Below are 16,692 nucleotides of genomic sequence, written 5' to 3'. Positions count from 1 at the left end.
ATTCTTGGGCTACAGAATAAAACATACTGTTCATGAATTGTATTTATTATTGTTACTTAAGCATTTATTTAGAATAAAACACAAATCCATCCTTTGACAGCTTAAAAGGATGAAGAATACTTGATAAAGTCAAGTGTGGATATGGGGTGAAATGTGGAATACCTGAAGAGACATCTCAATCTTTAAATTAACTATAGAGATATCTACAGAAGTCTGCCAGAAGAGGCTTGATTTTTCAACTAAAAATTCCCTTTTGGCTACTATAAATTCTGCTGGCATATGGCCGCTTGGGCCTTGATGGCTGTGATTACAGTCATGTAGACAGCTTCCTTTTCCTTGGAGGAATTTGTGAGAATTGTAACTGTGTGTTGAGAATTGCCTCTTTGAAAGTTTGATATGGTCTCACTGGAAAGTGATGGAAGAGCTTTATGAGTGTGTGGAATCTTGGGTTATACTCTGCTCTGTAGATGATTTTTCTTTTGCAAGCAAAGAACTGTTTTTACATTTTCACTCTTGCAGTAATAAGACCTTTATTCTCTGCCCAGCACCAATATCCTTATCATTGCTAGATCAGCCCTTTGTGAAAGGCTTCATGTTTTGAGGATATGGTCAGGAGTCAGTATTCATTGCCCCTCTATCATTATCTTTTGTTTGTTTTTTGAAAATCATTAGTGTAAATTCAACCTTAGCCTTATTTGTGTGCTGGTGATAAACTAGAGGTTGTGATCCCATTGCATACTCTGCAGTACTCTACTATGCACATCTGTTTAGTATAGCATTTTAAGAATCTCTTGCCGTGTCTACTCTAACAAGAGCTTTAACCTTGTTTTGGCTGGTTGTTGATGTCATTGTTTTCCATCCTGGAGAGAAAGGGTTTATAGAGCAGCTGTGTTTTGCTACCAAAGTGGAAAATGTGGTAGTCACTAATGTGGCATTTAAGGAAATCAAACACCTCCATTCATCAGCTCCATTAGAATGATGACCCTTGCTTGCATCAATCCTTAGGCTACAGGGGTAGCTTCCCAACATATGCTACTCTGGGTGAGATTTTATGTTAAGTTTTAAGGTCTTGTCATTCAGCCGTTTCAGGACCCTCAGGGTATTGGCCAAAGGGACAGGTTATCTACAAAGCAACTGGGCCTTCCTATATAAAAATGTAATTAGTAACTGGGATCTCAGGGAACATTATCTCTCTTTGGATGATTGTGTTTCCTTTCAACCAACTAGGTCTATACCAGTGAAGGCAGAGTGCTCATCAAGCACCTTAATCGAACTTGCTCTCAAGTGCTGTATCTTTTTCAAGTCTGATTACTTCTCTTAGTGATACTTGCTCCTAGTTACAGGGTCTTCTGTTGGCTCTTTTCTGTGCTTTCTACTTGGAACTCCACTTGCAAAAGGGTTTCCAATTTCTGATTGGAAACTACATCTCAGAGTGCATCTCTTTAGTGTGAACATAGTTTCTCTCAAGCTCACCCTTGTGGTGGAAATTCTCTAAATGTGGTGAAGTTCCACTGACTGGATGTATTGGCATCACTTTTTACTTCCTTGGCTTTTGAGACAAGTACAGATGAATACTTTTCCATTAAGCCCAGGTACCTACTGAAGCAGTCTGAGAGCCCAAGGGTCATGACTGCTGAAAGAGAGCAAACTCTTCTGTCAGCAGTCTGGAGCTTTGCATCCATGAGGAAGGTCTCTGGTGCTTTTTGCCTCATGGGATGACAGTTATTTTGGATTCTGAGTAGATTATTGTCAGATTGTCCTAGCAGGTTAGGTAATTAAGGCCTTCACTGCCTTGATTCTGTGGAATGAGAGTGCCATTCCCTTCTTCCTGGTGCCTTCCAAGCCTACTGTGGGCTTAGTGTAACGTTCCAGTGAGCCAGGTGCTTACCTGCAGCTGGCTGGGTGTGTTCATCCCTTTTAGACAGTAATTCTTGTAACACCGCATCATTTCCTCGAGCAGAAGGCTTAATTTGCCTGTAAACCTGAACCTGGCAGCTGTTTGCTAGTGATTCCTATGGTGTCTTTGGTGTCACCACACCTCACTCTAAGCTCATGAGATCTAGTATGAGATTTCTACTGCTTAGAGGTCACACCTGGAAGTAAAGTAGAGAGTTCACTGATGAACTCTGCCATACCTCTGTCTGAAAGAATCACTACTGCTTTGCATACTCCTGCCAGAAAAGTAGATGGCTTTAAACCACTTCATTGTTGCTGTACTGTGCTGTAGTGTTTTGAGACTTTTGGGTTTGTGTGTTTTGTTCGTTGGTTGGGATTTTTTCTTTGGCTGTGGTTTTTTTAAAATTCCATCCAAGTCCCATTCTCATCAGCTTCCAGAGGCAGTGAAGGAGCTTTATTGGAGCAATGACAACATACATGTTTTTTATGTGTAGGTCTTTAGTGTCTGAAAGGCAGAGCCACTTTGAACTGTGGGTAGAGATACTGTTTCTACTTATAGTAGTCACATACTACATAATTTTCATTTTGGAGTAATTAGATATGTAACTGTCTTTCTGCAGACACTTTTCAATTGAGTTCTTGCATCTCATTTTAAACTTGCAGTGGTAGGTTGGATTCGATAGCCAGGGTATGCTCTGGCCCCATCTTAATTTCCTCAGATAGCTTCCATAAAAGAGTTTCAGAAGTAAATTAACCTTAATACCTATGAGTAATACAAAGTAAGAGTGGAGCCTTACTAAAAGGAGGAAGTATTGAGTTGCAACACAGGTGTTCAAGTGACCATGGATATCTTAGCTTGGCATGTTAAACTTCATTATGCGTAATAATGTCTTTGCTCTGACTTGCAGAGGTAGTGGAAGTTCTGTAAAATATCCACTGTTGGTTTTCTATTTTATAAATGTGCCTATCCACCTATATTAGATGACTGAGAAGATAGCGTGGTGTGAAGGGAATTAAATAAGAAATAACATGGATTTATCCTGGTTTTCCCCTTTGTATCTCTATTTAAAATTGTATTTTTTCCAGACTTGCTGGTCATATATTGTTGAGATGTTTGATGAATCTTGCAATTTCTTTGATTAGGATACTAACTTGGAAGTGATTTATGACTATTCTAATGTCTCCTGTTTTGTCTTCTTGCAGTTAGCAAGACGTGGAATGAAGGTGGTTCTAATCAGTAGGTCAAAAGAAAAACTGGACCAGGTTTCTACTGAAATAAGTGAGTTAAACTTTTTTCCCTAAACTTCACCGGCATGCTTGTAAATAAATGCAATTGCACATGAATTTCATGCATGCTAATATATACAGCTCTGATTTTGAAAAGAGTTTGCTCTTGTGCACAGTGCAAATGTTACAGATATAAGTGGTAAAGGCCTTGCAATTCAATTTTACAGCTGTTCATATTTAACTTCGGAGAACAATAGGGCTTAATTCTGGAATAAGTACTCCTAAAACTGTTAGTCTTCCATAAGAATAGCTTACCAGACCAGACTGAAATACCACCTATTCACATAGTAGTAGTTGTCTAAAATCATAAAAAGGCAAGAAACATGAAGTCATTTCTCCATCTGAATATTCTCTCTGTTTGAAGCAAGTTTGATTTCATGGGCTTCACCATAAGGGTGGTTTCTTTGCAAACAGAAGTTGTTGAAAGCATTTTCTTTGTTATTTGTTGTCTTACCAAGTGTACAGATTTATTGTGGGTAGCTTGCCCCATCTCCCTCTTTTTTGTTTTGTTTGAATAAACCACTCAAAGATTCAATTAGAGACCTGTAAGCTCTTTTGAGGTGATGAGTGTTCATAGTCATAAGAATATATGGAATGAGTTAATGTGTTTAAGAAACTGCATATAGGGATTGTTTCTTCAGTAAGTGTATAGTAAATGGCTGTAATGGAAAAATAAGGGAGCAACTTTAGTGTTTCAATCACAAATGGGTATTTCTACAGCATCAGTTAGGAAAAAGCTTCCTCAAGTCTCATGCTGACAAATGACTTCCCAAACAGAGCAAAGTATAATCTAACCCACAAGAATTCCTCTTCTAATCGATATCTTTTTTATTAAGGCATATTTCATGCATATTAGTTTGTGCGGTGTATGTCAAGATAAAGTGAGAAATGTAACCATTTGAAAAGGTTTTGATAAGCAGGAGTAGAAGTTGTGTACTATAAAGGAGGTTTCACAGCATAATGATGTTGGGCAAAGAAACCTTTTAGATGATGCTTCCATGCTACCCTCCCTTGTCTTTCTTAGGCTTTCTAAAATGGTTTGTGTACCTAATGCAAGTAGTGGTAAGAACTACTCTCTTTCCAAGGTCATGAATGTATAATTTTGGCTTAAATTTACTAAAAATTTCTGTGCATTTGTTATGGCACTGTTTTACTATAAAGCATAATCCCCTAAATCAAGAGTCAACACACTGCCCTGTATGAAGTTGTAAAGGATTGCTGAGTGAAAGGAAGAATGACTGAAAAACTCAAGGACTTCAACTTGGTAATCAATTGCTCTTGTACTAGATGTGTAAAAGTCAGGGTATACAGTTCTGTTGATATAAATGTCACTATTTCTGGTTTTTAGTGTCCTATGTAAGATGGCATATCAAACTGTTTTCTAGACAGAAAATTTTTCTTTCTTATGTATATGTTTAAGTTGTAGAGAGCATTCTTTCTTAGAGCAAAGTTGTCAACAAGTTCTATATTCCACTGATTTGGAAGTAATCGCCATTGTTCATTAGTATCCTTCATTTAAGGCTGTCACTGCCTTAAATGAAGGATACTAATGAAGAATGGACAGTGTCTGGACCTACCTGTGACACTGATCAATCCAGTGACAGCATAAATGCAGCAGAATAGGTGTCACTGCCTGGCTAACCTGTCGAACTGCTGATGCTTGCTGCCCACACATAAAGAAGCTACAACAAGGTGGTGTTTTTTGGTGGTTCACTGCAGTAGCTGGATGATAGTTTGCTGCATTTGTGTGGGCATGTGCAGTCACGTTTCTAGCAACGTTACATAAAGTTGTTTTGCTAAGTCAAACTATAACTGAAAGAAGTTTCTACAAATAATCTTGTTCTGGAATCAAACACCTATGCATGAAGTGACAAGCTTCTTGAAAGTGGTCATAACCCTTTCTGTAACCTTTCTGTAATTCTGGGAATTAAGCATGATGCTGACAAGTTAGATAAATCTACTGCTTTGAGCTTCAGCACTTACATGGTAGCTGCTGGGGGAGGTTCTCAGATTAAAAAAATAGGTACATTCCCCTATGTGAAGCAGCCTGTAATACATAATTACTGTTAGGCCTCACCCAAACATTTTTCTGCTTCCTTTCCTAAACCATTCTGAAATGAGATGACTCATGCTGGGTTTTCAGAACACTTTTTTTGACAACACTGAGCTATTGAAAAGTATACCTTGTTCATCGTGGCATATACTGAAGGATTAGGATAGTCTGCATGAACAAGCAAGCCTGAGTTGCACTTTCAGATCCTGCTAGATTTTAGCTGGACAGATCCCATGTGGTCTCTGCAGTCTGCTCAGATGTTGTCATATATAAGGTGGGTGACTTTTATAATGCTAAGTCTGTAATTTTAATGCTAAGTCTACTTAAATGGTTCCCTTGCAGGCTTCTAAGGTAACTTTAAACTTCTTTATGGTGGTCCATTGTTCTTCAAATTGAGACAGAGCTTCCTCCTCTTGAGTAATGACTCTTAATCACTTTAAGGAAGAATGGCTGTTTAACTACTTCCAGTTCTTTGAGTTGTGTGTTTCTGTGCATGTTTTCAGTTTCCTCCTCCTTTTCATTAGTCTTATTGGCTAATTAGCCTCCTTTTGGCTTCATTAGCCTCCTTTTCTTTCAGTCTTATGCTTATCCTATTGAATGGATAAATAAATAAATAAATCTGCCATAATGACAAGGGTTTTGAGACTCAGGTGTGTTCATTCTATTTCAGAAGACTCATAGGGTAGACTTCTACTAGGAGTAACATCTATTTACAAAATACAAGTTGTATAACCACCATCATAAGGGAAATACTCATGTCTTTTATAAGTGTTTCTTAAATGCCAGCTGACCTGGAGCTGATTTTTTTTATGTGCATATGCACATTAAAGTGGCTGAACTGATGTTACAGGAACACCAGATGTTCTGGATATGCAGCTCAGTTTGAGCAACAAAAATTAGTGGGTTAATTACAAGTTTTTGAAGACTTTATAAAATTTTTCGCTGTGTATTCAAGCATGTATTAAAGCTTTTTTTTTTTTTTTTTTTTTTTTTTTTGCAGAGTACGTAGGTGTTGTAGGATTTGCCATAAAAGAGAAATTCTGCTTTTTGTTCCCTAAGAAATAGGGATATAGGGATAATATAGGATAGAATAGGGAGAATATAGGATAATAGGAATACTCTACTAAGGAATAGAGTATCAGCCACTGACTGAAGAAAAAATTTAGAATTTCCTCTTCAGTTGTCATGAACAACCATTATGAGGAATTATATAAGTTTTATGGAAATATATTGGATCTTTTAATCAAGTTGTCATGCCAAGCACAGACTATTAAGGTCACTGTAAAAAAGGCTTGTCTAGTTTAGTTCATGCTGCTTCACTGTTCTACCACTTTTCTGAAGTGTCTGTTGCATTGCATTGTTAAACACTCCCAAATGTTCAGGGAGGATCGGGAAGAAAATTTCTCTGTGAATGGAGACAATTGTTTGAGTGTCACATAATGAGTCTATTCCCTGATTTGCTGTATTTAATAATGAGCACAGTCCAAGACATCTCAGGTGCTCTGTGCTAGCAGTTGGTTCTTGAACCATGGATTTGCAGACAGAAAAGCTTCAGTTACTGCACTGGATACATTTGTCCTGAGGGAATTGAGAACGATTTTGCTGTAGAAACTCATTACCTAGAGGCTGCAATATGAAGAATGTAGTGCAGACTAGATAAGCAAGGAAAAAACTTCAGTTTGTCTATAGGGAAATTGTCAAAAGAGTTTGGTATTGGTGTCCATTGTTAGCTGGTACCGTCACAGGACACTTCATGGAGTTGAGCATGAGCTGCAAGAGCCAGGAAAAAACTGCTACTGCTTGTTGGTGTTTCTACTTACAAGTCTGAGTAGGTACTTACTTCTAGGTGAGTGCATATAAAAGCAACATGGCAGATTTTGTCATCAATTATTATATAATGAAAGGAAATTCCTATTTACTGCTTTGAAGTTGGTGGTTTAGTGTTACATACACCCAGATGATAAAATGGGCTCCAATTAAATTGTTTGAATTGAGAGAAATCATTTGTTTTTCCAATGTATTCTTAAAAATTAACATTTAATTGGAATACACTATAAGCCTTTCATACTTGGGAACTACATACATACATCCTTACATGCATTGGAAACTAATGTTCAAAACCTGGGTTCTGCTACATGTCTGTAAGAAGCTACAAGTTTCTTCTATAAGGAAATAAAGATGTTTTGCAATTTTGTAAAAATCTATATAGCTATTTCATTCCAATACATTTCCTCAGACCAGTGTGTAGTGTATCTGAGTTCCTTGGTCATGGTAGCTTCATCTTGAATGACTCTCTAACCCTAAGATTTTGGGTATCATAAACTGATATCTGTCAGGATATCATATATGATATGCTGCTCAGGATCTGTTGTGTTCTTACTACTCTGGCATGATTTTTGACTACAAAAATGGGATGTGGTGCCAAACCCAGAAATGTTTCTTCCCCATTTCCTAGGTGGGTGGGTTTTACAGTTTTCTTCTGCTTTCTTGGTAACCACGTTGTGGGCAGCATTCTGAAGCAGACCTGATGCTGACCCCTGTGCTTGTGCCCCATCCCTCACCATGACCCCCTGCAGCAAATGGACCATGCCCCATGACAAACCTGACCCCTGCAGATGCTCGACCTGCGCCTCCCTTGGAGCGCTTGGCTCCTTCATCCCTGCCCTGTCACTCAGATTTCCTCTCTGCTGCACCCCAATAAATCCTCCTCACATTCTGGACTTGGCAAGTAGGATTATTTGTGTTTAATAGAGGAGGTTGAAAATGCAGACAAGTTCTGAGAGGAAGGGGACATCTTTTGCACAGAAATGACATTCTTTACACAGAAATGACAAGATTCACTTGCCTGAGCTTAACTTGAAGACTAAGTGAATCTGGCAGTTATTCTGACCTTTTGTGATCTATTTTAAGGTAAATGAAATGTGTTTGCAGCCTTCTATCATCTGAGCCAGGTTCAGGTTGACATACTTGAAATCCCCATATATTTCCTGAACTTGACAAAATGGCTTCAAATATTTTAGATTTGTTTTGATGCGCTGAAGTCACCTTTCACATAAAGTTGTAGTGTGAGGATCTTTAATTCCAAATGAGCTCTTAAATTTAATTTCTGAAGAAAGTTTCCCTTGGATGAAGTGAAGGAAGTTCTCCTGGTTTTGCCTTGTGTGAGCCACTTACTAAAGGAGCAGTTGGCAGGCACTGAAGAGAGTGGGCAGAGGACTCAAACAGAATTAACTTTTATTAATTTCTTAATAAATTAAATAGATGACCCTGATGTAAAAGAGAAGTTGGAAAGGGAGCTTATTTTTTATTTTGAATTTTTTTCTTCTTTAAGAAGAATTCTGCTTCTGTGGTTTTGACTGGATATTTTCCCCCCTTAGTCCCTCTTTTTTTATTGCCATTCCTTGAGTTTTCTCCGTGACATTTTATCTGGATTCATTTAAAGAAATTGAAGAGAGTACTTAGAGAGCAACACCTGACAGATGTCCTGCAAACTACAGGACTCCACCTCTTAGGAGAGTTTTGATGTAGCAATCTGGTAGGACCATCCACAAGTAAAATGTTCTGCAGATGACCAGTGATATCCTTGCAGAAGGACTTCCCTTCCATATCATCTGTCAGTATATGGAGTAACAGACCACATGTCACAGGTGGTTAAGGATCAAAACCAGGAAGTGTATTGGTCAGTGTTATGGATTCCACAAAGCAGTAGGTGAGCTGGCAAGCTCTAGGAGATGGTGCTTTGTCACACCTGGCAGGACTGAGTGAGCTTCTTTCAGAAAGAAGGTGCTTGCTGTGAACCTCACTGCCAGTGTGTTTCTATGCAGTACTTATTAATAGTTTGTAATTCCAGAAAGTCCAGGGAAAGGAATGTATGAAGGTTATTTGAATGTGAATTCAGTACTTTGGGTTTCCTTGTCTGAATGTAAACACAGCAGAAGTAGCCTCTTCCTCTCTTCCCATACTCTGTATATTGTGCTTGAAGGATCAGGACTAACTCGGGGACCTAATGGTTTCTTGAGTCTTAAAGCTTTACATGTTCGGTAATTGGATCAATGGGCAGGTGACTTCCTTGGTACTTTGGAAACCCAGATTTGAACAACCAGGAATTGTCTTCCCTGCAAACATTTGGGGTCACTGCTGCCTCTGCCTGGCGGTAGTTGTGTGGGGGGATACTCTGCATTTTGTGTAATACTCAGAAATATAATGCCTGTCTCTGCTAACAACCTGTCTGTAACATAAGCCTTTAGGGATGCCAAAACAAGAGCCTCTGGGCCTTTAAACACCTTTGTTAACATGTAAGCAAGCTGCAATCTATTACTTATCACTTTCAGTGTAAAATAAGCTGAACATCACATGAAAAGATAAGTATTGGATTGTTTTCACATTGGATTGGCTAAAAGTCTGTTTTGAAAATCTAGTTTAAGCCAACTGGTGGAAGCTCTTATTACTAAGAGACTTAAAATTCGGCCTTTTAAGTGTCTCTGCAGGGAGTAGTCTCTCTGGCACAAGAAAGGACTGTGTGGTGCAAACAGCGCTGTCTTCCTTCTGCAACTTCATTCTGTGAATGTGTATTCTTCACTTCATTCTTCATGAATGTGTATTTTAGTCTTATGTCACTTTTTTAGTAGGTTAAGTTCCATTACATCAAGTCCTTTTTATCTGTCAAAGCTGTAAAAATCCCTGATAGACTCCTCTACTGAGGAAATGGTGATAATCGCTTCTATGGTTTTTCAGGAGTATGTTGTGGTGAGGAAAAAAATGCTAGTTAGTAGCTCTTCATAGGTAAGGGAAACTCAGTTGATTTGTTCTGCACAACAAATTCTTTAAAAAAATATCCTTGAATATGAGAAATAAAAATTTCAAATTTGTGTAGCAACTGGATAATAGTATGCCTACTGAAACTTCTTAGGCATGTATCACACTTCCAGTGCTGAGCTGGCTACTCTATTTCTTTGAGCAGTAGATGGGGACTAATTAACAACGGGTTTTTCCGTACAAGTAATACTTTGGAGAACCCTGAAAATGTGTCCTTTTAAGTGCCTGACTTTAGGATACAGCAAACATTTTACTGTGGATGTTGAATTGGAGGTATAAAAGATAATGCTGAATTAGCCTAGAAACTTGTCTCCCTTTTAGAATTTGCTTTAATTCAAATAGAGTGACTGACTTAAATGTCTTGAAATTGACTTGAGAGTAAGGGCACCATTTTTTTCTGATAATCTATGGTATGACACCTTTCAGTCTCTGTAAGTGACACTAAATTCTTCTTACAGTATATTTTTTCTGGTCTTTCTGAAATTCATTCTCTTGAGCCTAAATCTGAAAAAAAAGTGTTGGGGTTTTTTTAATAATTACTGTTCTAATAAGTATATGGCTGAAGAATTTAGACTCCATTTTGCAAAAAGTGATGCAAAATTCATGTTTACATGAATTTACATACATACCGGGTGTACACATTGTCACAGACAATAATAATGGCATTAAGGGAAAGGAAATGTTACAGGAAGTATGGGAAATAGTCCATATGCCCTTCCTAAAATGATTAAGTGAATTAGAAATAGCTCTCTTCATGCTTAGTAACAACAAATACATCAATGAGTATTAAAAAAAAAATCCGGGGGGATTGAAAATATGTTGGGGAAAGAGGAGAGATGGGAGCTTGAGAAGCTGCCTACTACACAATAGCAACCTTCCCACGCTTCATGTTGTGCATCCCCCTGAAACAGCTCGGAATTGTGCCCTAGCCGACTCCTTGAGCAGCTTCAGCCGGAGTGGATATTTTGGTGCGGAGAGCTATTCTGGGAATCACCGCTCCTGACGGCACAGCACGGCACGAGGGCGGCCGCACGTGCGGTGCCGGGGAGCCCCCCGTGCCTGGCACACGGGGCTGAGGGGTGCGTGGGGAGCACCGTGCTCAGCTCGCCTGGCTGCCTGCAGTCACTGCAAACGCTGCCAGCACTCGAGTGTGCAGCCCCCCTGGCTGCCAGCCTCTGCAGCTGTTTGTCACAGGCTGCTTGATTTTGTGTTTTTAGTTAGCTTGGTAATTAGAACAAGCTTGATTTAGAAAAGCTTGCAATGCTGAGCATAATATTTGGGTGAATGGCCTTATTGATTGATCCTGCGTTGCTCAGAATGTGTTTCTGACTTGGTTAGTGTGTTTTAGAAATTGTAATGTATTTTGATGTAATGGAAGTCAGAGGAGCGCAAATGGAGGCAATTATTAATAAAGTGTGTTTTCCCTCTGTTTTGTAGAACTGTACATACACATTGAAAACTTACACACCCAAATGGCTCAATGGTTTTTGGACTTTGGCTTGGAGAGCTGAAGTCATCTATGACAGCTGAGAAGTGAGGAGCTGACTTTTATATGTCTGTGTATATTGAAACTTAAAGTTAACATTTAAATTAAGGTCTGTCATTGTTTTACCTGCTCTACAGTTCTATGTGATTAGATTTTTAAAAATATTATCTCTTTTTAAGGAAGCTGTTTCTGTGAGATTACGTGTGCAACTATTGCAGTATGTAAGGAATTCTCTGGAAGTCCTGCATGTGTACTTAACTGAAAGGAATTGGAACCTATTCCTAGGGGCTTGACCAAGTGTTCACATGCATATGCTTAAAACAATTTATGGAAACATAGCAAGTACTTTTAAATTGTAGGCAGGCATATTAAGCTATGCAGGAACAGCATAGGCTTCCTTTGCAGCAGGTGCAACAGAGCTTCCTTTTAGTGATTTCTTCAGTTACGAGTATTTGGCTTAAGAGTTTCAGACTCTTCAAAATGTTCAGAAAAAACTAGCTCTTTTTATACCCAGCTGATTTTAAAATGCTTCTACATGGAGTATATCACTGTGTAATAGCAGTCTGCTACCACTAGTCTGGAAGTACTTGGTACTTCTGGAAAACAGATTCCATCCATCCATGACACCATGAGTTACTTCTGTGAACTCTGAAAGTCTCAAATTGGATACATTCCCAAAATGAATGGCTCTCCCTTAAAACCAACCAAATAGTTTGTAGAGCTCTTAGCAGCCACTCTATAGTCTTAAATTCTTCATCTCTGTCCTGCATAGATGGAGTACTAAAAAGCAGGAGGTTTTAATGTTTTGCTTTCATCTCTCAGCTTCTTACCCTATACTGAAAGGTCACAAACTCTGTTTCTGGAGACTGTGTGCTGGATTAGGATGAGTTTTACCACAGCAGTGATACTGGAAAGATGGCACCTTTATTTGTGGATGTAGTTGATTTTCCTTGCCTAAACAAATTTGTTCTCTCCTGTATGATGAAAAACGGAGAGCTATTTTTCTACTGCTTAGAATCTCTGACCATCCTGAAGCTAAAGACCAAGTGAGACTTTTTATGTTTCTGCGAGCAGTTGTGTTGTACTGCAACACTGTGATGGCAATATTTATATTGGCTTTGAATGTAAAGTAGTGAGATGCTTCAGTTTTAGCAAAAGTTTTTAATGTCCTTTCCCTGATCTTGGAAGAACCATCCCCATTACCTGCTTACAGTGTGGGCCTTGTATCTCGAACCTCTCTGTTGCAAAGTTGACTGGATTTGCCTCAGTGTTCTTGGTGCAAATTCAAGCTGTTCCAGCAAACTATTTTGAAACAGGTGGTTCAAGAACTAATGATATTTTATTAGGGATGAAAATCTTGTAATTTTCCTGTGCCCTAGCAAGACTTTGTATGACAGACACCCTGACACTGCTTCTCTTTGGTAGACTGAGCTGCTTCTCCTGACCACCAAACCGGGTGTCTGTTTTCTGTTGTATCAAAGTACACAGGCTTGCTCCTCTTGGGGAACCTTCTTTCAAGCCCAGTTTATCTGTGTCTGAAAACTTCCTTAGCATTTTCTTAGCCAAGAACCAAGATTTCAGGGCTGCTGATTTGAATTATTTGCAAGCTTAAAAATATTTAAAAACAAATTTTAAAAAATTGAAAATGCTTGCCTCCTAAGCATTTTACAGTTCTTTGTTATTATTTAGAGTGTAGCTCACTGTAGTTTCTAGCTTTCTGCTTTATTTTTTTTAAATTGCAGTGTGATCTTTTTTTCCTGGTGTTCTAGGCAATGTGGTGTTATTTTGCAAGTGAATCTTTTTAGTAGACAAGGTGTGTCCTACTTCACCCGATAGTTAAGACTAGCATTTTCCTTGCAAGACTGGATAAGTTTTCTGTAAGTCAGACATATCTGGCCTTTTGCTTCGCCTACTGATGTTGTAGCTGCTGATCTTAGATGAGAAATCAGGCAAGTGTTGTCCTGTTGGCTGTTCCTCAGATGGTTGTAAGGTTTTTTTAATGCTTATTTTGAATAAGTAACACATTAGCCAAGGTTTCAGACACTGCTTGGAGTCCTCTTCTGAGGATACTGAAGGTAATGTGTCCTTCAATGGCTTGTATGTGAAAGTGTTTGTACTTCTGATGGTGTGAAGAATGAAGTTAAATAGTGTATTTGTTTCCAGACTGTCTCATCCTGTATTGTGTAGAAATGCACAATGGGAACGTGACTCAGGAAGTCAGTAGTTCTTTTAGCACTGCAAAAACAGGCACTTTTTCAGTTATCTTATGTTCCCCTTTCAGTGTGTACCTTATGCACTGCTTTTGTTTGCATGACCACTGTACTGGACTGCACTGTGCCTCTGCCTCTGGAGTCTGTGTTCTTGGGTTGCTCTCTGGATCTTGGGAAGAATACATCCCAGTATCTTCTGTAAATTTCACTTCATCTTTTTGTCTTGTACAGTGTTTATACCAGCCTGCTCTATCTATTGGACTGTTGGTTCATTCAGCCTTTCCACAGCTGTGAAAATTTGTTCATGGTCCACAACTTCTCAAATGACGCTGTGATTGCAGAGGATCATGTCTGCTTTTCTTGGTTTACCACAATACTGTTGAGCACAGTTAGTATCTTGCTAAATTATCAGATGTCTTGGCTAAGGTAATATGACCCTATAAATTAGCTGGACATGTGAATATTTAGGTTAAAACTTATTTGTAGAGTCAATACTGTTCTCAACTGAGTTTTTTAGTAAATGAGATGATTAGGACACTAGTGTGTCAGAATTAGGAGTTATGAAGGAGATCTGCTGAATTTCCTTTCCCATCCTATGGGTAGGTGATGACTGACTGTTGCACAACTATTGACAATGTGGTGCTTGTAATATTTAGTCTCCTGCTAAGGAGTATTTGAAATACCAGCTCCAAAGACAAAACATCAGATCCGCTTTTCAAAACATCATCAGGAATGTTGGACAGGCTGACAGGTAATAGCTCTTTCAGGTCCTCTAGCTGTGGCTGCAAAAACTGGCTTATACCCTCCTTTCACTCCCTGTGGCTCTCAAGTATCTCCTGGTCCTCAAGCTGAAAGCTCCATTAAGGAGTTTCAGCTTTTCTCTTGGACAGCAGTAGCCTAGATACCTGATATCCTAGATACCCTGGATAAGGACATAGCCTATTTGCTTCTTTCTCTATTACTCTACATCTCAGTGTCTTTTTGGCAGATAAAATAGGAATGTGCTCTACTCTGTCTTGCAGCCCATCTGTTTGAGAACATCTTAATCCTTAAGATCAAGGAAATTCCCTTTTCCATTTTTTCATGCAGAGCAGAGTACACCTGCTCTTCTCTGCACCTCATGCTCTGACTACTAGACCAAATTTACAAGGAAGCGGCTTAATGCTATTTGCATTGTAATTCGGTTTTTCAGGTGTATCTCATAGTCTTTTTTCTGAGGTATGGGATCCTCCCACCTATTGCAGGTTCTGGGACGGAGCACAGGGTATGAAAAAGTTAGAGGAGACCTGAAAGCTGTTGTGAAATGGGGAGGGAGGGTTTGGTCAGCTGGTGGTATCTGCAGGGGCAAGAGAGTCTTGTATGTTTGCTTGAGCAACTTCACAAAGACCTTGTCCACTCTGGCTGTACTAGTGGGCAACCTTCTATTTCTCACATGGTTTATATGTTGGACTGTGCACTCTCTGCCCACAAAGGGTGCTGCAGCTTTGTACAGGAATTGCTTAACTACCATAAGTGTAATGGCTCTTTGCTAATTTTCTAAAGGCTCAAAGAAGGGCCTTATATAAATAGTAGTGTGAACACTTTTTTTGTTTTCTATTTATAGTGTTATGTATAGTAATATGTATATAATTTATAGTATTATTTCTGTTTATAGTATTCAGATTTGTCTTTACTTTGTCCTCTCAGTATCTTTGTCGTGATTTCAGGAAGCTTTGAAGATGGATTGGTAACAATCCTAATGAAGAGTGTTTAGTATGAAAAGGACAGTACCAATGGAGCAAGTTTGTGAGAATGGTGTTTGGGTCCTTTAAACAGCTTGCATTTCACAAAGCATCTGAGTGGCAACAGCTGCAGATCCCACAAAACAGTTAAAAATGGCACGTGTGTAAAGTGTGTGACTTGGGCTTTGCCCATCCAGTCGATTTGCACATATGAGATGAGCCTCTAATGTTGTTCTTAATTCTGTGTCCTGTAAAAAACCAAATGTGTGTGCTAAACATTAGAACAGCTGTGTTCAAAAATAGACTATTTCTATGCCCCCCCCTCCGGTGTTGAACTTGATTTTCTTCTGACGCGATCACAAGACTGCTGCTGCAGTAGGGGCTTAATGCTATTTACGTCGTCATTTGACATAGCAACATCTCTCAGGGGATTTTTAAACAATGCAGCTGTTCAGGAGAGATGAAGAGGCTGAGGATGGGAAAAGGAGCAGAAATAATTTCATCTGCCATTAGGGATATTGGGGGGGGGAGGGGAGGCAGCGAGCAAACCAGTGAGTTCAGTAGATTCATGATTCTGCATGAATGGATGGCAGGATCATGGGAGTCACGGCTTTCCCTTGAATGGGAAGGAGCATCATGGGAATCTGGCTGCTTCTAATCTTTTTTGTGAATGATTCTTTTCCTTTAACATGGCAGTGGTTTTTATGAATGGCTCTGGGGGCAAAGTGCTGCAAAATCCTGCTCGAGCTGTATACAGGTCCCTTAAGGAATGCTAGGGTGGGAGTCGGGTGCAGCAGAACAGAGATGCTGCAATGTTAAGCTACTGTTCTGTTCTTTTGAAGTCTGAGAGGACATTGTACTGCTTTTAATTCAATATAATTTAGCTTGATGAAAGCAGAGTTGCTTTTTATATGAAGCATTTTTACTACATTCCTTCTTGTTTTTCAAAATGTAGTTGCCTACATGTATTTTTCCTGTTCTAGTAAGGCTGGAGATGACAGCACATCAGAAGGGCTTTGGAATGATCAAATTTGAAGTTCTGCTCTTGTTCACCCACACGTTCCCTTTTTGGTACATGTTCAAAAAACTAAAGATTCAAAAAGTTTTATGGGACCAGAAGTAAGAATGGAAATGAAGGGGAATACAGAATTGTTTTGCTAGGTCTGAAGCAATTAATTTGCCATTTGGCTTAAGTTGAAAAAAATTGTTCTTGTCAAGGTGTAC

At 39.0% G+C, this 16,692-nt stretch overlaps 1 protein-coding gene across 1 annotated transcript in view; it reads left to right on the top strand.

The window, feature by feature from the left end:
• Positions 1-16,692, top strand: part of HSD17B12 (hydroxysteroid 17-beta dehydrogenase 12) — a gene marked incomplete at its 5' end in the record, with an annotated part of 84,066 nt that overhangs the window by 33,748 nt on the left and 33,626 nt on the right. Inside the window, 1 exon segment of the mRNA XM_084207779.1 lies at positions 3,100-3,175. Coding sequence (XP_084063905.1) covers positions 3,100-3,175 — 76 coding nt within the window.

The sequence above is a fragment of the Fringilla coelebs genome, assembly GCF_963513975.1.
Source record: "Fringilla coelebs genome assembly, chromosome: 6".
Classification (NCBI taxonomy): domain Eukaryota; kingdom Metazoa; phylum Chordata; class Aves; order Passeriformes; family Fringillidae; genus Fringilla; species Fringilla coelebs.
Note: the sequence above shows the minus strand (reverse complement) of the source record. Positions and strands in the feature narration are given on the sequence as shown.